The following is a 24257-nucleotide window of genomic DNA, read 5'->3' as shown; positions in this document are numbered from 1 at the left end:
AGTTGGCGTCAAAATGGTCTTTCCATACTTTCATCTGCTTGACATATTCAGTGTCAGAGCCCAGATAGGGCTTCATAAAATGATGACCACTTCTGATTGAATATTGATCAGATTTTTTTGTTGTTGTTACAGATATATCAGATTCAATCTCACCATATCTACTGTATGCTAAACCCCAATGTGAAATTCATTTAATCAATTTGCATGAGCTAAAATGTTCTAATTTTAGAGCTACGGAGAGTATGGCAGAAGTGATTGGCCATTAATTTTTTCTTTTCAGCAGATGATATCCCTATAGCAGTCATATCAAAACGTGAATTTGTATCAGGTTAACATCTCCTGAGACAAGTGAAATGTTCTACTGAAAAGAGAAGTTCTTTTCTTTATATATTTTTGCCCCCCAAATTGAAAAAAATCTGGCTCCTTGAGTAAGCAATGATGCTTTACACAATTTTTGTATCATTCAGGACTGATTTATCTGATGGTTCACAGTGTAAGGTTTTGATTATATAATAAAAGGTTATTTGTGTAACTAATTTTATAAAGGCAACATAGGTACCTATTTACACCTGTATAGCTGGAGGAGCAACCTACAACCTGTTGGTCAAACACAGCCTGTTATTGTATTTTATGCAGGCCCAAGAGACCATGGGAAGTACAGAAAGAAAATGTCATGAACTAGAGTTTTGCCAGTTTAAAATACTGTACTTCATAAATATTTTCAGACTAGCCACGCTAGCAGTTTGTTTCCATCATTTTAAGTTAAATTTTTACTTATTTATCACAGAAGGTCTATAGAGCCAGGCTCAGCGTGAGGGGCTGTGGCGTCCTGAGCCAACTTTTGCTTTGGCCCCAACCCTGAAAATCTGGTATTTCTCTCCTCCCCCTATCCCCGTGATCTGTTATTGCCCTCCTTCAAGTCCTCCCTTCCTGAAGGACCAGGTGAGGCACTGGTTCATGGCACTGCTGATGATAACGGTTGCCAAAATCCCTGTTCCTCTAGAAGTTTGAAGGGAGACCGGACTAGGATCTTGGCACTCTTTATCACTGGCACTTTGGGCAGGGCCTCACTTGGTCCATAGGTAGAGATGGCCCTGTATAGAGTTCTGATGTTATGTAATGTTGAGGGGTTGTACTGATGTTTGTGTGGCCCTCTGTGCGTAAAGGTTGCCCATACCTGCTTTATAAAATAGGCACCCAGATCCAGCCACAACAGTATCTCAGTGCTGATGCCCAAATGTATGCCTGTGCCTAAGAAAGTGTAAATGTGTGTATATGATCTGCATGTATAAGCAGGTATGTTCTAGAACAGTGTTTTTCAAACTTTTAACACCTATGGACCGGCAGAAATAAAAGAATTATTCTGTGGACCGGCATCGGTCCGTGGACAGGCTGTTGAAGAACACGAGGCTAAGTCGTGGGCCAGACCCTGCCCATCTCTATCCAATCTCCATCCCAGACCCCGCCACCATTTTAGTACTAATTGTGCCTTTCACGTCCCGTGCCTCATCTGGAAGCCTTCCCTCTGACGTTGCAACGTCAGAGAGAAGGCTTCCGGTTCAGGCGCAGGATGCCCGTAGGAGCCACTGGCCGTGGCTTTGTGCACTGAATCAGTTAGGAAGAAGGAGCTGGCTCGAAGAACACTGTTTTGGGCCTGATGCACGTGCTGGCCCTGTGGACCGGCAGGAAATTTCTGTGGACCGGCACTGGTCCATGGACCGGTGGTTGAAGAACACTGTTCTAGAATACACACACATATCACAACTCCGCATGTGCTTTGCCAAACCACATCCTGGGAACACCTGTGCATAGATCTCATAAAAGCAAGCAAACACTTTCTACGCACATACTTTCTGTGCGTATGCGGCTGTATAATGTAGTAAAAAACCTAGTTTGTTGTAAAACAGACTTTATAGATGGAAAAAGTTTTATAAACGTTCCCCTTTAGGACAATTTTAAAAGGCATTTCCACAGGGAAAAGTCATATTTTATGTAGAGAAATGGGAGGTTTATAAAACTACCCTCCCGATTTGTGGGCAAATTTATGAGAATATAATCTACAGTATATGTTGTAACTTTATTTGGACTGAGTGGAGACATTCCCAGAGGTGAGGGCCAGTGGTGGAAAGCACTATTCCCCTCTAAGCCAGTGATTCTTAACCTTTTTTGAGTCATGGACCCCTTTAAGAATCTGATGAAAGCAATGGTCCCCCTTCCCCAGAAATAGGGTTAGCAGATGTCTAGGAAAACCCAGACATGTCTTCTTTCTAGAGGACTGTCCAGGTGCCTGGACGGACTTTCAAAAAAGCCAGCAGTTTTGTCACACACATCCGCGCATGCTCCAGGCCCTCCAGATGCGGCCAGAGCTCATCAGGGAAGAAGATAGGAGGCAGAACTGGGCGGAATTGGCGGGGCTGGGTTGGAATGGGGCAGGGTTGGAGCCATGTGTCCGGGTTTTTGCGGACTAAAATATGGTAACCCTACCCAGAAATATTCACATAAACACCAATTTTGCATGCAATTAATATAATGTATTTTATTTGTCGAGATTTGATTGTCTCATACATATGACATACACATAGGGAGCCCATAGTATTGTTAAACTTTAAAGTAAACAATCTAAAAAAAAAAATCCTTTCTTTATGCAAAAAGCAAGGGCCACTCATTATAATTATAAAATACAATCCTCTTGTGCAAATTAAAACAGATCTACTACTACTACTACGTTTTCTATTACCATTACTAGTACATCTAATCTCTCGTTATCTGTGAGAAAAATCAATAGTACCAGGCTGTATCGTGAATATAAATGTTAATTTTTATCTGACCCTCATTGACCCCCTAGGAGTCCATGCCGCAGACCCCAGGCTAAGAACCCCTGCTCTAAGCTGAGCATTGCTGCATTGCTGCCAGCGTGTGTGTGTTGGCGGGGGGGGTGGGGGAGGGGGGCGGTATTTCAATATTGTGTCTTCCATTCCTAGGGCTAGGCAGGTGTTCTGGAGTCCTGCACATCTTGCCTGTCCTTCACTGTTGAAAAAGTAAAAGTGATCACAGGGATGAAGCAGGAAACTACAGGCCGGTGCGCCTCACTTCAGTTGTTGGAAAAATAATGGAAGTGTTGCTGAAAGAAAGAATAGTGTACTTCCTTGAGCCCTGAATATGTATACCCTAGACGAAAGGAGTGACAGGGGAGATATGATTCAGACGTTCAAATACTTGAAGGGTATTAACGTAGAACAAAATCTTTTCCAGAGAAAGGAAAATGGTAAAACCAGAGGACATAATTTGAGGTTGAGGGGTGGTAGATTCAAAGGCAATGTTAGGAAATTCTACTTTACGGAGAGGGTGGTGGATGCCTGGAATGAGCTTCCGAGAGAGGTGGTGGAGAGTAAAACTGTGACTGAGTTCAAAGAAGCGTGGGATGAACACAGAGGATCTAGAATCAGAAAATAATATTAAATATTGAACTAAGGCCAGTACTGGGCAGACTTGCACGGTCTGTGTCTGTATATGGCCGTTTGGTGGAGGATGGGCTGGGGAGGGCTTCAATGGCTGGGAGGGTGTAGATGGGCTGGAGTAGGTTTTAACGGAGAATTCGGCAGTTGGAACACAAGCACAGTACCGGGTAGAGCTTTGGATTCTTGCCCAGAAATAGCTAAGAAGAAAAAATTTAAATTGAATCAGGAAGGGCAGACTGAATGGACCATTCGGGTCTTTATCTGCTGTCATCTACTATGTTATTGGATGGACTGTAGCTGGAGGACTCCTGCTCAGCTCATAGTAGTATGCATGGCAAAGAGCAGAAGTTCAGACATGTATGTGCATAAACTCCCTGAGGTGATTTTCAGAGCTGAAGTGTATACATACTTTAGAAAGGTTGATCGTAAATGTACAGGAAAAAAAAACCACCCAGGTGTGCCCTATTAACATGTCCATGCAATGGAAGGAAAATTCTGAACAAGTTAACTCGCTACTTGCGAACACTGGGCTCCTTTTACAAAGCCGCGTTAGTGGCTTTATCGCACGCACCTATTTAGCGCGCGCTAACCCTCGCACTAGCCGAGAAACTACCGCCTGCTCAAGAGGAGACGGTAGTGCAGGGGTGCCCAACGCGTCGATCGCGATCGACCAATAGCTCAGGAAGGCAACTCGAGTCGATCGCACTCATGTTGCCGTCCTGATCTACGGGCCGATCAGCCTTCCTCTCCAGTATTCTCCCTAGGGCCTTTTAGCTGGGTGGTCCACCCAGCTGTCATCTGCCGCTGCTGAACATTTTAAAAAAATACCCAAAAAACCGGCTTGGAGATTTCAGCCCCTAGCGAACTTATGCTCCGGGCTCTAACGTGTGCGTGCAGGCTTCTCTTCTCTTCCCTCCGAAACCGGAAGTTATGCCCGGGGAGGGGGAGGGGGGAGAAGGGAAGCCTGCACGCACATGTTGAGAGCCCTGAAACAAGCGTTCGCTACGGGCTAAGGCGGGAGACATGTTAGTGAAGCATTTCCTCTTCTTGCTGCCGGGTCCTGCCTACTTTCTGTTTCCGCGAAGGCAGGACCCAGCAGCATTTCCCCCAACAGTTCCTCGCGATGCTGGTCGGCCGAAGCAGGGAGAGGTTGGGGCGGCGTCGGCTTTTGGGCGTGTTATTGGCGTCGGCTTTCGGGCCTGTTATTGGTGGCGGTTTGGGTCCTGGTCCCCGATGGCAGTTTGGGTCCCCGATGGCAGTGGCAGTGTCTTGGGGGAGGGCAGAGAGAAAGAAAGAAAGAAAAAGGGCAGGCAGGGAGACAGAAGGAAAGAAGAGAAACAGAAAAAAAGGAAAGGGAGGCAGAGAGAAAGAAAGGGCAGGGGAGAGGAAGGAAAAGTTGGGGGAGGGAATGAGGTGTGGAGGAGAGGAAGCATACAGGCTGAAAGAAGGGAAGAAAGACTGGATGCACAGTCAGAAGAAGAAAGTGCAACCAGAGACTCATGAAATCACCAGACAAGGTAGGAAAAATGATTTTATTTTAAATTTAGTGATCGAAATGTGTCTCAATTTATATCTGCTGTCTATATTTTACACTAAGGTCCCCTTTTACTAAACCGCAATAGAGTTTTTTAGCGCAGGGAGCCTATGAGCGTCGAGAGCAGCGCTGGGCATTCAGCGCAGCTCCCTGTGCTCTAAAAACTGCTATCGTGGTTTAGTAAAAAGGGAGGGGGGTATATTTGTCTATTTTTGTATGGTTGTTACTGAGGTGATAGTGCATAGAGTCATCTGCTTTGACCTCTTTGAAAAACCCTGGAATAGGAATGGTAATTAACATTTTCTATGCGTACAGTGTGCGTTGTGTTTTTTTTAAATTTTATTGTTGGTAGATCATTTTGACTTGGTCATTTTAAAAGTAGCTCGCAAGCCCAAAAAGTGTGGGCACCCCTGCGGTAGTGGCTAGCGCGGCTGGCAAATTAACGTTCACCATTATGCGCGTTAAACCGCTAATGCGGCTTTGTAAAAGGAGCCCACAGTTTAAGATCAAAAAGCAGTTGCTTCCAGTTTTTTTTTTGGTAATAATTTTTATTAGCAAAATGCAACACAGATGATACAGAAAACCAGCAGTACAAGGACACAAGGTCCGAAAAAAAGAAAATACAAAACTCGAACAGGAGAACGTACTGGCAAGCACAGAAATGAAAAGTGATAAGAATTTAGGAATTCTAGCTAAATGCTCATGTGTGTAAAGTAGAGATCTGCACGGGAAAGGGGATCACGGGAATCCCGCGGGTCCCACGGAAATCCCCCCCAACCCACAGGACTCCCACGGGGACCCCCTCTAGCCAACGGGACTCCCACAGGGATGGAAGGCTTTGGAAGCAGGGTTCGTCTATATAATATAATGGACACGTAAGCCTTAGTAAAAGAGGGGGTTTATAAGTTAATTACCTGAACAGAAAACAAAGAAGGGGTTCAACCAAAGAGATTCCACAAGGAAAACAGCAGCGCAAACAGAAAAGAAACTGTGGAATTGATGATCCTGTCAGAAGTAATTGCTGCTTTTTATTGGGACGGGTGGGATGGAGGGAATTCCTTGCGGGGATGGGTGGGGACGGAGAGGATCCTGGCAGGGACGGGTGGAGGTGGGTGGGATTTCTGTCCCCGCACAACTCTCTAGTGTGAAGTCCATTTATCTTTGTAAACATCTTGTGTAATTTTTTTTTCTTATAACTTCAGTGTGATAAAAGCACAGATCGGGGTAAAGTGTAGGCCACTTGCAACCACAGAAGATCTGCCTCAACCACAGATACTAATACAGTGAAGACATTTAGGACTTCCACTAAACCACTATCTATGTCCATAGAGAGTACCAGACCACGGGGTTTTATTTTCTTAAAACCCACATTACCAAGACAGCTACAGATGTCCATTTTGTACCTCTTGTCTCACTCTCAGTCAATCCTTTCAGCACCGTAGGATTCAGAATCTTTTGCAAGCAAAGGGATCGGACAGAACTTCCATTTAACAATGCAATACAACTTCTGGTATCCCACAATTTTCTACATGGAATCAATGTGGCTCGCAGCAAGAGGAATTTACATTGACTCAAGGTTTAGAGATAAACAAATTTAACATTGATGGCTCAGGTTGGAAGTAACAACAGACAAGGAAGGAGATGAAGTCCGTAAGTGCCCCAGGGCCCTACGGTTGGAGGCAATTCTGTAATGGAACCAAGGCACCCAGGTAGAGAGTGACATAGGGATGGGTACCTGCAGTTAACCAAGGGACAAGGATGGGGGACAGAGCCCACAGGAACAGGGCGGTGAAGGGGACAGAGTCTGCAGGGATGGCGTGGAAACGGGGACAGAAACCATGGCCACAGGGACAAACTGTGTCCCCGGGTCATTCTCTACACCCAGGTTCTATTATAGAATACTAGCGGAACTAAGTATCAGTGCACCTAATAATTAGGTACCCGCAGTATAAATGGTGATGTAGGTGCGGGTGCTTAAATGAGGCAGGGATGTACATACCTTCTGTACGTTACATGCATAAATGTATGTATCTTCACTCATAAATGTGAACATTCTGCATGAGCACTATTCTAATCACTTAATGCATATCTGCATCCCCCCCCTTGCAGATATGCATTAAGTGATTAGAATAGCGCTCATGCAGAATGTTCACATTTATGAGTGAAGATACATACACATATACAGTATGTCATTATTCTAATATTTACATGACTATTGCACACATAAATGCTTATAGCTTTTACTGTGCTAGACAAGAGTGAGGTGTCATGAGCTTACACTGGCAATGAGAGAGAAATTTGCCCAAGGCTTGTCAGCAGCAGAATTTAAAGTCAAATCTTTACTTCCTAGGGGACAGATGCAGAAAGCTTGCGATAAAGCTTACATAGTAGATGACGGCAGATAAAGACCCGAATGGTCCATTCAGTCTGCCCAACCTGATTCAATTCAATTTTTTTTAATTTTTTCTTCTTAGCTATTTCTGGGCAAGAATCCAAAGCTCTACCCGGTACTGTGCTTGGGTTCCAACTGCCGAAATCTCTGTCAAAACTCACTCCAGCCCATCTACATCCTCCCAGTCATTGAAGCCCTCCCCAGTCCATCCTCAACCAAAAGCCATATACAAACACATACCTTGCAAGTCTGCCCAGTACTGGCCTTAGTTCGATATTTACCATTATTTTCTATGGATGAATAGTGGCAGTACAAGACAATATTCCACCGCATGTAGTAAACAAGATGCAAATGTAGTGCGTGGGCAAATTGCGCTAACAGGAAGGCATGCACGTTTTTTTTTCTGTGCTAATGACCGCCACGTCTTGAAGAAATTGTGGTTTGCTCACGCTTGTACAATTTGGCCCAGAGAAATAGATGTTTATAAATCTGCACAGATATAAAAGTTATTGCTTGTTATTTGGCGTCTTTGCTATGCACTTTTTGTAGGATGGACCCACTTTTTGTACTTTTGTGGTTTTTCATTAGTTCGCTTTCCAGGAAATGAACACAGAAGAATTGGCCCTAATAACACAAGCTGAACATTTTTTTAATGACCAAAACAATCTCCCCTTCCTTCTTCTGCAACTTTTCCTACTGTTCAGACCTTGTCAAAAAAATTTTCTGTCATTATTCTAGTGGCAAAATCAGCTCCTTCCTTTATTTCATTAACAAGGACTTCTCCATGACCTGTTTACCATACATTTTAATACAATTTATGAACATCTACAGTATTCTGCATGAATTAAATCTGAACACAAGCCTTTGGTGCACTGTTTAGCCAATAGCACAAATGTAAATTGCATGGTAATCGTGCGGTACTTTTCTGCATGTATGTTTATCAGTTCATAGCTTTAACCATTAGTCCACTTCCTCTCAAGATGGGCTGGTGGTCAGAGTAAAGGTCCACATTCAGCCTTCTAATCTCTATGTAAATTTGATATGAAATTATAATGCCATGGTCCATTATTTAGGAGGAAGGGGTGAGGGATAAAGATTTGTGTGTGTGTGTGTATTATTTTGCCAGCTGCTCTGCTACTGTGCCAAACACTACAATTAATAACAGTCTCGTTTCATAAGATGAATCCTCTTAACCCTTCCTCTTCCACTGTTACAGAACAATGCTGCCAAGACACTGGGAGAAGCTTTCTTTCACTGTTACGTTGGCAGCCATGCCAGCAGTGTACCAACTTTCATGTTCTCAACTAAAATGGGAGAGAAATGAAAGTCAGCTTGGATTGTGAGCCCACTAGGGACAGAAATAGCACCTGCATATAGGGCTCCTTATACGAAGCCGCGTTAGCGGTTTTATTGCACGTACCTTTTTAGTGTGCGCTAACCCCCGCGCTAGCTGAGAAACTACTGCCTGCTCAAGAGGAGGCGGTAGCGGCTAGCGTGGCCGGCAAATTAGCGTGTGCTATTACGCGCATTAAACCGCTAACGTGGCTTCGTAAAAGGAACCCATAATGTGTACAGCGCTGCATATGCCCTAGTAGCACTATATTAATGATTAGTAGTAGTAGTAATAGTAGACAGACAGCCACAAGTTCTTTCAAGAGGAATCTCACTACAGATGAAAATCTGAAAAACATCAGCTTTCAACCCAATGGGAGACAGAGGGCTGTCAGCAGGAAGAGGAAAGGAAGGAGCTGTTCACCCAGGGGATGAGGGGATGGGGAGGGGGGGGGGCTTGAATAAACCACTCACCCGATGTGTTTCCTCCGCAGCTCTAGTGTCTGCTGCTTGCTGTACAGCTCACTCATAGTGCCCTGCACCAAGCTTGTGCGTTGACAAAAATTTAAAACAAAGAAAAGTTTTCTTCTCCTTATATGTCCCTGTAAATAATTTACTGTGTGCTGGTTGAAGTGCTAAACTATAGGCTAAGGTGTTTCCTTTAATTTCTTAGTTGTTGGACTCCCCAGGGCTATCGTTTCCTCTCCTCTCCAGAACCTCCCAGCCTTCCCTGCTATTATTATTCTCCCTACCTCTCACTCTCTCCCTATCTCTTCTTCTCCAAGCTTCCCTGGCCTTCTGTTCCTTCCTTGCTGTCAAGGGTTTCCTTTTATAACCCTGCTCTAGTCCTCCCCTTGGCCACCACCCTCCTGTTTATCTTTAGCATTGGCAACAGAGCTGCATGAACCCTCCTAAACTCTTTCACTGACATTCCGAGTGGGAACTACCTCTGCCCTCTTGTAGCCCTTCTGGGAATCTTCTCTCTCTCTCCCCTCCCCTCCCCTGCCCAGAAGAGCTGTGTCAGCATAGAACAGTTCTCATCCCTGGAGATTGAAAAAGAACGCTTGTCTAGTGTGATTTTGCATCAGATGTACAAAACTGGAAAGCTTAGGTCAGCAATTATTGCTGCAAATGTATAAGATGTTAGATGTGCAACAGCATTTTAGAAATGAGGAGACGTCAATATCCTTTTTTTTTCCTGTCAAGATTGAATTTCAGGATTGAATTTGAAATGGGAGTTTGATGTATTTTAATGTTTAGTTTTACTGTTGGATTTGTAGAATTGTAAATTTTATGCATTTGTTGTTTTTATTCATTTATGTATGTGGACATTGTAACCCGCTTAAGATATAAAGCGGGATAGAAAATTTTAAAATAAATAAATAAATATGATGTTACATTATATAAAAGATTTGTATCCCGCCAAAGCTCTAATCAATGAGGTTCAAAGTGGGTAACAATATAATCAAGACTACACTCTTAAATGAAATAACTTTCACTTACCTCCATCCCCAAATTAATGTTCAGCCCCCTAGCCTCTAGCCCTCCTCAATATTTTGATAATTTAAACTCAACAATCATGATCATTACACAAAAAATCAAAATGCTAATGGTTCTTGGAGTTTGTGCAGCTATTAAATTGTATTGTTTTGCAGCCGCTTTTTTTTGCTGTGCTCAAGAAGTTACTGTCTTAGGCAACTGCCTAATGTGGCCCTGCTAGGCACCTGCATAAGTGAGAGGCCTGCCTATTTTCCACTCATGCTCTACCATTGCCTTTTTTTTTGGGCAGGAAATTTCTATGTACCCTGTTGATTTTGTCCTTCGGACCTTCTATAAGCCTTTTCAAATGCTCATAGTATTTTTAGAGAATTTTTAAAGTTTGCATTCTCAACACTAGAGGGACACCTAGTGGACCTACAGACACACCCCTGAGGCAGGCCTCCACCTGGGGGCTGAAACACGGAACGTGTCGGGTCGTTGGCTGGATCCTTTCAACATACGTCCATAGGACTTTTGACATATGTGCTTTTATTTATGTGATTTTGTATTTGTTTTGAATTTATTAAAATATAATTTGCTTTTCCCAAGGTTCCCACTTGTTTTCCTTCTGTTGGATTTTGCATAGGGCTTTTTGTTCCTTTTCTTTGTTCTATATATACCATTCCTATGTATACCAATACAATACTGTAAAATATAGGACTCCTTTTACTAAGCTGCGATAGCATTTTTAGCGCGTGCAGAATTTTAGCATGCGCTAAACCCACGCTACGTGGCTAGAACTAACGCCAGCTCAATGCTGGCATTAGCATCTAGCGTGGGGCAATTTAGCACGCGCTAAGTGCACGTTAAAACCGCTAGCGCAGCTTTGTAAAAGGAGCCCTATTTATATACTGTGTCAACCCTTAACTCTAGAACAAGGAGGGGCACCCTGCAGGCTGCTATTTGACTTTATGTGGCCAATGAAACCATGGGAAGTATACACAAATAACATCATTAAGCAGAATTTTGGCAATCTTAAATATTGCATTTTGCAAATATTTTCAGAATGGCCAGTCTAGCTGTTTGTTTCCAGTGGCGTACCTAGCGTATTTGACACCCAGGGTCAATCATTTTTTAACACCCTCTCCTCTATATGAACAAAATTATGTTTAGTAATAATCCATGAGTCACACAACAAGGGTATACCTAGGAAAAGGCAGCATCTTAAACATTGCAGTAAGCACTGGAACATCAATACACCCATTTTACAACTACGTAAATAAGCCAGAGTAGTACAGATCGATCCTGCACAGTCAATGCCAACAGAAAAGCATGACTTTTTTCACACACACTGAACACAGTTACACTCTCACCTAGTATACTATAGATTAAGGGTTCCTTTTATCAAGCCGCGCTAGTGGGGTTAGCGTGTCGGACATTTAATCACGCGCTAACCCCCGCGGCAAGCCAAAAAATTAATGCCTCGTCAATGGAGGCGTTAGCGACTAGCGCGTCAAGCGCTTTAACGAGCGGTATTCCGCACGTTAAACCCCTACTGCGCCTTGATAAAAGGACCCCTAAGTAATTACAAACTAAAAATAGCTGCACCCCAAGAAGCCAGACTCTGCATATAATGCAACACCACAGAAATAGTGATGCATGTCCCCTAGTACTATGCAAAATTTAAAGATAGTAGATGTAAATTTGAAAAGACTGACACATACCAATCACCACATAGGGCTCCTTTTACTAAGCTGTGCTAGCGGTTTTAGCGCGCGCCACAATGCCGCGTGTGCTAGACGCTAACGCCTCCATAGAGCTGGCATTAGTTTTTTCTGTGTAGCGCGGGGGTTAGCGCACGCTAATCTGCAGTACGCGCTAAAAACGCTACCGCCGCTTAGTAAGAGAAGCCCATAGAAATAAAACAAAAATGGAAAATAAGATACCATTATATTGGACTAATACATTTTTCTATTAGCTTTCAGAGCCCAAAATCTCCTTCTTCAGGTCAGTACCATATACTGCTGTTAAGGTATCCTGTCTTGACCTGAGGAAGGTGGTTTTGGTCTCTGAAAGCTACTCAAAAATGTATTACAATTAGTTCAATCAAAGGATCACTTTATTTCCTTTTTTTCCTTTATAAATGTTTATTAACACAGCTATCATACTACTTTATTTGGAAAAAAAAAATCTACCTTTGTTGTCTCTGGGTTTCTTCTAATATTACTACTACTATTTATAATTTCTAAAGTGCTGAAAGGTGTACTCAGCACTGTACATTTAACATGTAATAGATGGTCTCTGGTCAGAAGAGCTTACAATCTAATTTGGACAGTCAAACAAGACATATAGGGGTTGGGGAGTTTCTAGCAGAGAGAACAATAGGATGGATATAACTCCTGACTCACACAGTGAGTGTGAGTTAGGAGTTGAAAACAGCCCCCCAAAAGTGGGCTTTTAGCTTGGATTTGAATACTGCTAGAAGCGGAGCCTGACATAATGATTCAAGCAGTCTATTCCAGGCATATGGCCCAGCAAGATAGAAGGGACGGAATCTGGAGTTGGCAGTGAAGAAGGGTACAGATAGGAGGGACTTAACGGATGAATGGAGTTCATGGGGGAGAGGGGAGCATAGAGGGAAATAAGTAAGGATAAAATTAACTCTGTGGTCAAGAAATGTTTTTTTAACCTGCATATGCTGAGGAAGGTCATACACCTCTTTCATCATCGTCATTTTTCCATATTAGTTCAGCAATTATATTATCTCGGCTCGATTATTGCAATGTTATCTACCTCAGTACCACAAAAACTTGTCTTTATAGATTGCAACTGATTCAAAATACTGCTGTGAAATTGATCTTTGAGAAACGTAAATTTGATTACGTGACTCCGTTGCTCCAGAGTCTCCATTGGCTCCCGGTTTATTTTAGAGTTCAATTTAAATGTGCTTGTGTTGTTTTTAAAATCCTATATGGTATCTTTACTCCTCTCCTTCCTTTTGCAAGAGGTAACCAACAATTTAAATTATATCTTCCTTCCAAAAAAGGGATTAAAGGAGTCAAGATTTTTAGTCAAGGAACTGTGGGCCAGAATTTTTAAATCGGTCCACTCTGCCTCCCATAGACAATCCGCAATTTTTCTATACCATCGAGCCTTCCGGACTCCTTCCAAAACAGCCAAAATTAAGAGGTCCTCAGATAGCTCCTGTTGGACTTGTAAATCCTCAGAGGGCTCTCTACGACATATGATATACGATTGTCCCCATTTACAGATTTTTTGGTCCTCTATTTGGAATGTGATTACCAAAATTTTTCTTATTAATGACCCCTTTACATTAGATGTGTTAATTCTGGGATCCTCAGCACTATCCTCACCTTTATCTTTGTATCATGATCGCCTTTTGACCCTTTTGCTATTTCTAACTATTCAATTAATTTTGCAAAATTGGAAAGACTTCTCTAATCTCAGCTTCACTCATTGGTGGAATTCGGTTTGTCTTCATGTTAAATATGAACGACATTTGGCAGAACGCTCTAAATCACTATCCACTTATAATAAAACATTGTCAATACTATTGGATTACTGCACTCAAGACCTTTGAACTAATAATATTTATTAGACCTTTACCTGCATAATATCATTCATCTAATTGATTTACTCATTTGCATTTCTCATTGGTGTTTACTATCTACTGTATTCTTAGGACTCATCAGTGACCCCCTTCAACATTTATGATAATTGGATTTACATAGCTTTTGTAATCTATGGTTTTCTATCTTTGCTTAAATTATGGTTTCTTATGCACATCCATTGCCTTACCAACTTCTCTGTCTTGCTATTTATTGTGGCTAGAAGGCTGTATTGTATTATTTGATGCTTTGTGTTGGATACCGATATATTATCTTATTATGGTGATGTACTTGAAAGGAGCTGTCACTTCTTTTCTTGTTGGGCTTTCTCGAAAGCCTTTTGTTGTTTATTTTATACCTATAAAATCAATAAAAATATTTTGAACTAAAAAAAAAAAGATTTTTAGTCAATCTCTGATCTTTAAGTTTTCTCAACTTTGGAATGATCTTCCATTTCTTTTAAGGAGTTCCGGCTCACTTCAATTTTTTTGCAAATCTTTAAAAACTACTTTATTTGCTAAACTCTTTGAAAATTAGGGGTCCTTTTATCAAGGCGCAGTAGGCGGTTAATGTGCGGAATACCACGCGTTCAACCGCCTGCCGCGCTAGTCGCTAACGCTTCAATTGATGAGGCGTTAGTTTTTTGGCTTGCCGCAGGGGTTAGCGCATGATGAAATGTCCGACGCGCTAATCCCCGTAGCGTGCCTTGATAAAAGGAGCCCTTAATTTCCCAAAATTTAGTCTTATTTTTTATGGTTTTATTTGTTAAGTTAATTATTGTAAACCGAGTCCAGCTTTCTTAGAATGATGACTCGGTATATAAAGCCAAGCCTTAGATTAGATTAGAGGGGCTGTAGTGTAAATACACTTGTAGGTCAGTAAGAGGAGTTTGAACTGTATTCGTAAATGGATGGAGAGCCAATGAAATGACTTGAGGAGAGGGGAAAGTGGAGGAGTGGAGGGGTTGAGGAGGAGTGGAGGAATGGAGGAGAGTGGAAGTGTAGGAGTTGGAGGAGTCATCAGCATGGATGTTGAGGTCACAAAGGATGAGGAAAGAAATTGAGGGTTCGAGCAAGAAGGAGAGCCACTACAGATCTGGCTGAAGTAGTTTTTTATGTACCTTTACATGCTCTAGAATCTGGAATTAGCACCGATGGGGAATTTAAGTTTTTGCATTGTAAAGATCCAAAGATTCCTGTGATATATTTTGTCCCAAAGGTCCATAAATCTGTGGTGAATCCCCATGGTCATCCGATAGTGGCAAGGATAGGCTCAGTTTTAGGGCCACTATCAGAATTTTTGGACCTACAACTGAAAAGTGAAGTTCCCAAAATAGCATCATATGTTAAAGATATGACCAGTATGCTTAACATTTTTAAGGGAGATCCATGTTGTTCCATCCAACTCACTTATGGTGACTTTAGATATCATAACACTATATACAAACATTCCTCAGCAAGTAGCCTTACAAGTTATATGTAAACACCTGCCTCAGATGGATTTATCAGAGGCTAGAATAAATCTTTTGTTACAGCTAGACCAAATCGCGTTGAACAAAAATTATTTTCAATTTGTGATATATTTTATGTTCAGGTGAAAGGTACAGCAATGGGGGCTAAAATGAGCCCCCACTATAGCTTGTCTTTATGTAGTGTACTTTGGGGAAATCAATTTATACACTTCGGAATATTTTGTGAAGATGTTACTGTGGAAACGCTACAAAGACAATGTTTTTGCCATTTGGGTGAGCTCATTGCCTGAATTCAAAGATTTTCTGCAGTGGTTGAATCAGCGCAACTCTAATTTGCATTTTTCAGCACAAACTCATTCAAATCAACTTCCTTTCCTTGACTTATTGATTACTTTGAGTAAGGGCAGTTTCTCCACCACCATTTTTAAGAAACCCACTGATAGAAACAATCTCTTATGGTATGACAGCTTTCATCCTCATCACCTTCACAATAACATACCTACAGAACAATTTTTGTGCATAAGACGTATTGTCAAATCAGAAAATCCGGACCCCTAGACCCACCCCCCCAATCCCGCCCAGTCCCGCCCATCCCCCGCCTCCAATCCCTCCCTAGCCCTTCCTCTCCCTGCCTGCTGTTGTCAGGCAGGAAGGGATTCTGCACATGCGCAGATGCTGCACGATGATATCATGAGCAAAGACACGTGTGATGTCATTGTGTGGCATCCACGCATGTGCAGACTTCCTCCCTGCACAACGCGATTTCAGGAGGCTTTTCAAAACCTAGAGAAAGTGCCGGGTTTTGAAAAGCCATCCAGACCCCCAGACATGTCCTCGAAAGGAGGACTTGTCTGGTGAAATCTGGACATCTGGTAACCCTGCACACATGCAAACCTATATTCCTGTTCTCCAGTTAGCACATGACTATCTCTGGTACTGATTAATTTGAAACTAATTTGTGAAACCTTTATTTATTTATTCAATTTTCTATACTGTGCTCCCAGGGGAGCTCATAACGTAAAGGGGGCTGATGCAATATGCTGAAAAGAGAACATCTAGCTTGAATGGAGGGTGGGGGGAGTGTGTGGCCAGATAAGAGTGAGGAGGAAGAAGAGCAGTGACATGACAACAGATCTACCCCACCCTCTTTCAGCCTGTGACATCCAAGTAATAAACAATGCAGATAAAGCAAACCTCAGTGACAAGGAAGTATTAATACTAGAAGTCAGGATGTGCGGTTTATAGGGAATAGACTGAGAAATCATGTTGGAACATATTTCTTCAAAGAATGGGTGTGGGTGCATCAACATTTTTGTAAGTGATATTGCTTAAGGGCTGTTTGGCAATGTTTGCCTCTGTGGATGATACCAAAATCTGCAATAGAGTAGACACCCCTGATGGTGTGAATAAAATGAGGAAAGACCAAGCGATGCTTGAGGAATGGTCTAAAATTTGGCAGCTAAGATTTAATGAAAAGCAACGCAAGGTCATGCATTTGTGCTGCAAAAGCTTGAGGGAAAAGTAATTTAGGGGGTAAAGAACTTGTGTTCATGAAAGAGGAGAGGGACTTTGATGTGATAGTATGTGATAAACTTAAGATGGCCAAACAGGTTGAAAAGGTGGTAAAAGCTAGGTGGATGCTAGGATGCATAGGGAGAAGTATGGCCAGTATGAAAAAGGAGGTATTGATGCCCCTGTATAAGACTCTGGTGGGACCTCATTTAGAATATTGTGTACAATTCTGGAGACTGCACCTAAGATTTATTTAGGGAATTGGATAATAGCATTAGCAATCTCATGCTAGGTCAGATCCCAACTTATTTGGTTTCCTCTGAAGTCATTTGTGATGCCTTTGCCAAAGTTACTCATTTGCCCATTGAACCCTTCCAGATTCAAATTGTGTTCCACCTTGGTACTGCCTTTCCTTTATATGTAGATGTGGAATGGATGGAACCTGTTTTTCCCCTTCATTCTTTCTGAAAATGGGTATCAATTGAAACAAGTTATCAATGTTGGTACTTGGAAAGATAACACTGGCCAACACTCATTTTGGTGCCTCAAATGTTAGACCTGTTTCTGGGTATATTTCACCTGTTGATTCCAAAAATGGCACCAGTTTTCTCCTATAAGCTTTAGTTTTTGAGATACAGAACATGTGCCATATACCACTCTTCACTCTGCTCACCCATTTAAAAAATCAGGATATTTTAATGTAGTATTAAAATTAACATCTTTCAAGCATGAAGGAAACATATTAAAAATTAAAAGAAAAGTGTACAACATGAAAATCTACTTATTTTATAGCAAAAGCACAAGTTTATGATAAAAAATTTCCAGTCATTCAAAACACAAGAAGATCCTTTTGTAAGACTTCCGAGAGTGGGATCTTCCAGGACAATCCCACTTAAGATTCCAGCAATAGTCTGCCATCATGTGTGCATCCCATCTTTCTTGGTATCTGGCTTCCATTGTTTTTCTGTCTTGGTGAAATCTTTCACCTGGCTCTTTGTTTAAGTCACCAAGGTCCTCTGGAAAGCGATCTAAGTGGCTGTGCAGATAATGGACTGAGAGGGGACATGATCAAAACATTCAAGATAATGAAGGGAATAGACTTAGTGGAGAAAGAGAGATCGTTCACCCTCTCCAAGGTGGAGAGAATGAGAGGTCACTCTTTAAAGTTAAAAGGGGATAGATTCCGTACAAATGTAAGGAAGTTCTTCTTCACCCAAAGAGTGGTAGAAACCTGGAACGCTCTTCCGGAGGCTGTTATAGGGGAAAACACTCTCCAGGGATTCAAGAAAAGGTTAGATAAGTTCCTGCTGAACCAGAACGTATGCAGGTAATGCTAGAATCAAATAGGGCATTGGTCTTTGACCTAAGGGCCGCCGCATGAGCGGACTGCTGGGCACGATGGACCACTTGTCTGACCCAGTGACGACAATTCTTATGTTCTTTAACACTCATGTTGCACTACAGTTAGAAATATGTAAGCACTCTCACTATATCTGCTAACTTGCATGCAAAATCACAAACCAAATAACAGAAGACAAAGTTGAAAAATCTGTTTGAATTTAAATCTACTGTATGTGCAATTGTTTTAAACAGATCAGGTTGAGAAACCTTTGAAATACAAATTTATGTAATCTAATGAATCCATGTTTACCATCTAAATTTTTTGCACCTAATTATGCAATATAACAGAACAAAAGCGATTTTGTCATTTGAGCTGTACATTTTTTATGCCAGCGTGTTGTATAGAAAAGGAAGTAGACAAATAGTTGTGAAACAAAGGTCATTATATACATAAAAATTGTGGGTAATTTAAATACATAAATTTCCCATTTAAAAAAGAAAAGCTTGTTATGACATCCCGATTCTGTAGAAGAGATCTTTTAAATAGCGGTAAAAAAATTCAACCATATCTAAGAAACTAGAGCTGATGTGGTCTATCCAATGCAATTTTATGAATCAGCGCCCCAAATAATCCCAGAACAGATTTAAAAACCTAAGGCACCACGAAAAAGTTTTCTTTTTTTGGCCTGTGTAATCTTTATCTCCTTGTGGAAACTCCAGAGAATGTTGCCTTTCAACATGATGACACTCCCCCTAATTTGGCTTTATGTCAAAAAAGAAGGATATCCATTGGCTCTGCCCTGGTAAATCTTTCTTGAAAGACACTTCTGAAACGCTTTATGGTATGTAGAGTTTTAGCTGCCATTCCTGAGAAATGTAAACTTACCAGGACTAAATATGAAAAATTTTCTGATATGACTGTAGCCATTGTGAACAAAGCTTGGTTAATTAGTACTCCTCGTGCTGAACTTATTGTCACCTATACCAGACATGATGTTAGCAACCATTTTCCATTGATATGTAATGTCTGTATGATTGATGTTCTACCTAATGCCTTTGTTTCTGTTGGAAGTGTTTCGCTGTTCTTTCTTGATACAGATCCTTCTGATATGGAAGTTATGAATGTTTTCCATGTACATCCTATCAACTTCACTCAAGAAATTGATCAAGTTCTTATGTTCAAAGCCTTTTACACCAGAGAATGGCACGGTGACTGTTTCCCACAGCGAAACCAGAAGTTACATCGGAAGGAGGGACTCGGCGGCAAGAAGGTTCCTGGAGCAGCGCTGCATGCACGAAGCTTCAAACTGGCTGGTAGGTCACCCCGGGAGGCACAAAGGGGCCGACCCAGGAGAGTCGTTGGTTTGTTGTGTTTGGTTTGAGGATTTTTTGCTGCCGGCATTCAGGGAGGGAGGGAGGGAGGGTGTGAGGGCTGTTGGATCTGCGATAGAGAGGGAGGAAGAGAGGAGGGCTGCTGCTGCACCTACGAAGGAGGGAGAGGTTTGCTTGGGCTGCTAGACAGCTGGAGCTGAAGGGAAGGGAGACAGTTACTGGATCTGGACTGGGGAATGGAGGAGAAGGGAGACAGGTCCTGGGTCAATGTGATGGGTGGAGTGGAGCTAGAGGGAAGGGAGAATGGTGCAGGACCTGCAGGAAGGAAGAGAGAGAAGGAAAGGGAAAGAAAAAAGCTGATCCAAGGGGATAAAGGAAGAGTGAGTAAAATATTGAATATAGTGGAGGGAGGGAGGAAAGAGAAAATATGGGAGACACCTTGTTATAAAGGAGTAAGAGAAGGGAGATGTTGGACATAGGGAGATATACAAAAAGAGAGGAGATGTTGGGCATGGATGGGAGCACAGGAACAGGGACAAAAAGGGGAATGCTGCATGGGGGTAGTATATGGACACAGAGAGAAGATGGCTAGACATGGGGGAGAATAAGAATGCAGAAGAAAGATGCTGGACAGGCATATAGGGATATATAGGCGTGATACTGTACAAAGGAGAAGGGGGTCATAGAATGCAGAGATGAAGGCAGTGAGATGGGCACAGAGGAAATACTAGAAAGGGACGTATAAAAGACATAGAAAAGGGAAAGGCTGAACATGGGAAGCAATACATATAGAGATAGAAGAAGGATGGTGAGCATGGAGAAAGAAGAAATGTCAAATGGTCAGGAGACACTGGCAAGCGAGCTAGGAGAAGACAAGCACCTGAGACCAACATGATTTGAAGAATAAAATGACGAGACAATAAAAGGTAGAAACAAAATTATTTTCTATTTTGTGATTAGAATATAACAGTTTTGAAATATGTATCCTGCTAAAGCTGGTGTTAGACATAACAAAGCCCAGGCTGTGTTTGTTAGCTTCCAGCTGGCTTAGGTCTCTCTCTCTGACCAGGGGGCAGTTGTCCTAGTTGCACTCCCCTACCACTATTCCTGTCATGTGTGACTGAAGTATTCTGTTAGCTTGATTTTTCTACGTAGCCTTCCGTAGTAATTTGACTTCAGTTTTCTTGAGAGTGGAGGGAATATTTGTGAGGGGAAGGAGAGGGGAGACAGGGGTTTTGTTGATCCTTGCTCTGTATTATTTGTGATTTATAAAATGACAATTGTACAGAATATTGTTTCTTTTTATACTTTAATAAAATAAGTTCAGCATAAAATCATAACTATTCGAAGCTTGTGCGTATGGGATCAGATAGTTTGCGGGGTTGGAGTAGGGATGAGGACTGAACTGACAGGGACAAAATTTTCCCCAGTGTCGCATTTATATTTCCGTCATTTGAATGACCAATTTTTGGGGGCCAAAATTCGTTTATTTCCTGATATGGCTCAAAAGTCCTAGAAGCGGAGGAAGGAGTTCTTGGCATTAAGGCCAAGAGTCCTGGCTTTGGGTGGAATATTTCAGTTAAAATTTCCTGTAAAATGTTTTATTACTTATCAAAATAAGTTACTTATTTTTTGAACCCAAACAGCTGCTAGAATTTATTGAACTGAGAGAAGAAAGAGCAATTGTGGCTGATAATATTTAGCTTGCTATACCAGCAGTAGGTAACACAGAATTATTACATTACATTACATTACATTACATTAGTGATTTCTATTCCGCTTGTGCCTTGCGGTTCTAAGCGGATTACAAGTTAGAAGACTGGACATTTCCAGGAGCGTTACAGTACATAGAATCAAGAATGTATCATGTTACAATTGTTAGTCTGGAACATTTCCAGGAGAATTGAAAAGCAAAGAGTAGATTTATAATAGGTTATTGTGATGAATAGAAATAATACAGTCGGGATACAGTAATTATTTCCTGTTGATCTCTTCTAATATTGTGGACTAAATATCTAACAATTGTTTTTTCCTGATTTTATGATTTCATCATTATGCTATATTGATCTATTCAAGTTGTATGTATTTTGCTTGATTGAAATTTGAAAATTGCATAAAATAAATAAAAGAAAATAAAAAAATTTCCCCAGTGTCATTCTCTATCTCACACTGTTGAGCTAGAAGTTGTTAGTACTGACCTGCATGTTGCTGACTTTCCTGGTGTCCATGAAGTTGTTGCTACTTATAGTATTGAACTTCTCATGACCTCGGTCATCCCAAGCTGGGTCATCTTGTTATAGACAATTGTCAATTTTATATGGGAAGTGCTACCACTGCGATGTCTTATTCGTCACCGCCTATCTCCAATGGACTTGAGACTGCATGATTTTGTTGCGGCTATGCCCGAGTGATTTTTGGTACTGCTGTATTTTTTCTTTTGATCTCTTGCTTTAGCATTCATTTTTATTGCCGAGCATTTAGTTTTGATTTTAATTTATTGTACTAACATTTTATCAGTTCAGATTTTGTAATCATTTACTTATGGCTTTGGTCCATTTTTGCTGTTGTATTGACCATGGCTTTATGATTTTATTGTGTTAATTACTGGTTATTTCTAGCCTTGTTGCTGATTTTGTTAGTCATGTGAAATGCGAAATACTTATGTTATTGTTTAACCAATCAAATCATGAAGCAAAACAGTAAAAAAAAAAACTTACCCCCTCTTCTACGAAACCGCACTAGCGGTTTTTAGTGCAGAGAGATCACAGAGAGCCGCGCTGCTCCCAATGCTCATTGAGTTCCTACGAGTGGCGGGAGCAGCGCGGGCCATTCAGTGCAGCTCCCCAGGCTAGAAACTGCTAGTGCAGTTTCGTAGAAGAGGGGGTTAGACTTTTATCAGATGACCTTCAGACAGGTATTATTCAAAATATGATCCATTCATAGCAACTTCAGATCATCACCAAAAAAGCAAACAGGATGCTAGGAATTATTAAAAAAGGGATGGTTAATAAGACTAAGAATGTTATAATGCCCCTGTATCACTCCATGGTGCGACCTCATCTGGAGTACTGTGTTCAATTCTGGTCTCCTTATCTCAAGAAAGATATAGTGCCACTAGAAAAGGTTCAAAGAAGAGCGACCAAGCTGATGAAGGAAAGACTTTATGAGGAAAGACTAAAAAGGTTAGGGCTGTTCAGCTGAGAGGAGATATGATTGAAGTCTACAAAATCTTGAGTAGAGTAGAACGGGTACAAGTGGATAAAAAATTACAAAGACTAGAGGACATTCAATGAAGTTACAGGGAAATACTTATAAAACCAATATAAGGAAATTTTTTTCACTCAGAGAATAGTTAAGCTCTAGAACGCATTGCCAGAGGTTGTGGTAAGAGTGGATAGCGTAGCTGGTTTTAAGAAAGGTTTGGACAATTTCCTGGAGGAAAAGTCCATAGTCTGTTATTGAGAAAGACATGGGGGAAGCCACAGCTTGCCCTGGATTGGTAGCATGGAATGTTGCTACTCCGTGGGTTTTGACCTAGTGCTTGAGTCCTGGATTGGCCACCATGAGAATGGGCTACTGGGCTTGACGGGCTATTGGTCTGACCCAGAAAGGCTATTCTTATGTTCAATCATGACACAGAATCACTAGTATCTAAAAAGATTCGTACAAAAATATTGTGCAGTGAGGCTCAAAACATAAACTCACAACCATACAAAAATAGCAAATGCTAGCAAGTGAAAAAAGATTAAATGAGTGCAATGCTAATAAGTGAGAGGTGACAAGAAATGACTTATCATGCAAAGCATCTAAATTAGAGAATGACATGGGGGAAAAATTTGTCCCCATCTCTGCCCCGTCCCTGCGAGCTTGGTCCCTGTCCCTGTCCTGTCCCCGCAAGCTCGGTCTCCATCCCCATCTTATCCACATGAGCTCAGTCCCCGTCCCCGCAAACCATTTGATCCCATCCACCCAAGTTTTATACTGAACTTATTTTATTAAAGTATTAAAAAAAAACCCCAATATTCTGTACAATTGTCATTTTATAAATCAAAGTTCTGGCTGCCGAACTAGAGAAAGAGATCTTTGGCTAGCAGGGCTTTGTTTATATATGTTTATCAACACAACTAATATACTACTTTATCCTAAAGCAAAAAAAAAAAAAAAAGAAAAAAGAAAAGAAATATAATTTTTTTTTCTACCTTTGTTGTTTGGTTTCTGCTTTCCTCATCTTCTCCTCATTCAATTCCTTCCATCCACTGTCTGCCTTCTCTTTGACTGTTCCATATGCTCTGTTACTGTGCTTCTCCCTTCCATATCTCCCTCCACCCCCACCCTCCATTGGTCTGGCACACATCTTCTTCCCTCTGCTCCCCCCATAGTCTGGCGTCTCTGTCTTCTTCCCTTCCATCTTTCTTTTCTTTCTCCAGATGGTTTTTAGCATCTCTTTCCTCCTTTCCTCCCCTCAGATCTGGTATCTGTCTCCCCAATCCAGCATGTGCCTTTTTTTTCTTTATCTCCTCCTTCCATACAGTTCACTTCAGTATCTTTTCACTCTCTCTTCTCCACTTTCCTTCAGCGTCTTCTCCCCTCTCTCTTCCCCGTTTCCCTTCAGCGACTCCTCCCCACACTCTCTTTCCCATTTCCGTCTTCTTCCCACTCTCTCTTCCCCATTTCCCTTCAGCGTATTTTTCCCTCTCTCTCTTCCCCAATTCCCTTCAGCGTCTGTTCCTCTCCCCCCCCCCACCTCCTCTCTTCACTTCCTTTTAGTACCCTTCAC

At 41.6% G+C, this 24257-nt stretch overlaps 1 protein-coding gene across 1 annotated transcript in view; it reads right to left on the bottom strand.

Annotated features, from left to right (window-relative positions):
- The window catches only part of ETNPPL (ethanolamine-phosphate phospho-lyase), a 73595-nt gene extending 64092 nt beyond the window's left edge, over positions 1–9503 (bottom strand). Inside the window, exon 1 of the mRNA XM_033956267.1 lies at positions 9191–9503. Within this exon, the coding sequence (XP_033812158.1) occupies positions 9191–9246 (56 nt within the window). The 5' untranslated portion in view covers positions 9247–9503. The remainder of the gene's footprint in view (positions 1–9190) is intronic.
- Positions 9504–24257: the final 14754 nt, after the last annotated feature.

This window comes from Geotrypetes seraphini, chromosome 1 (genome assembly GCF_902459505.1).
Source record: "Geotrypetes seraphini chromosome 1, aGeoSer1.1, whole genome shotgun sequence".
NCBI classification, from domain to species: Eukaryota; Metazoa; Chordata; class Amphibia; order Gymnophiona; family Dermophiidae; genus Geotrypetes; species Geotrypetes seraphini.
This window is presented reverse-complemented; position numbering and strand designations above follow the sequence as displayed.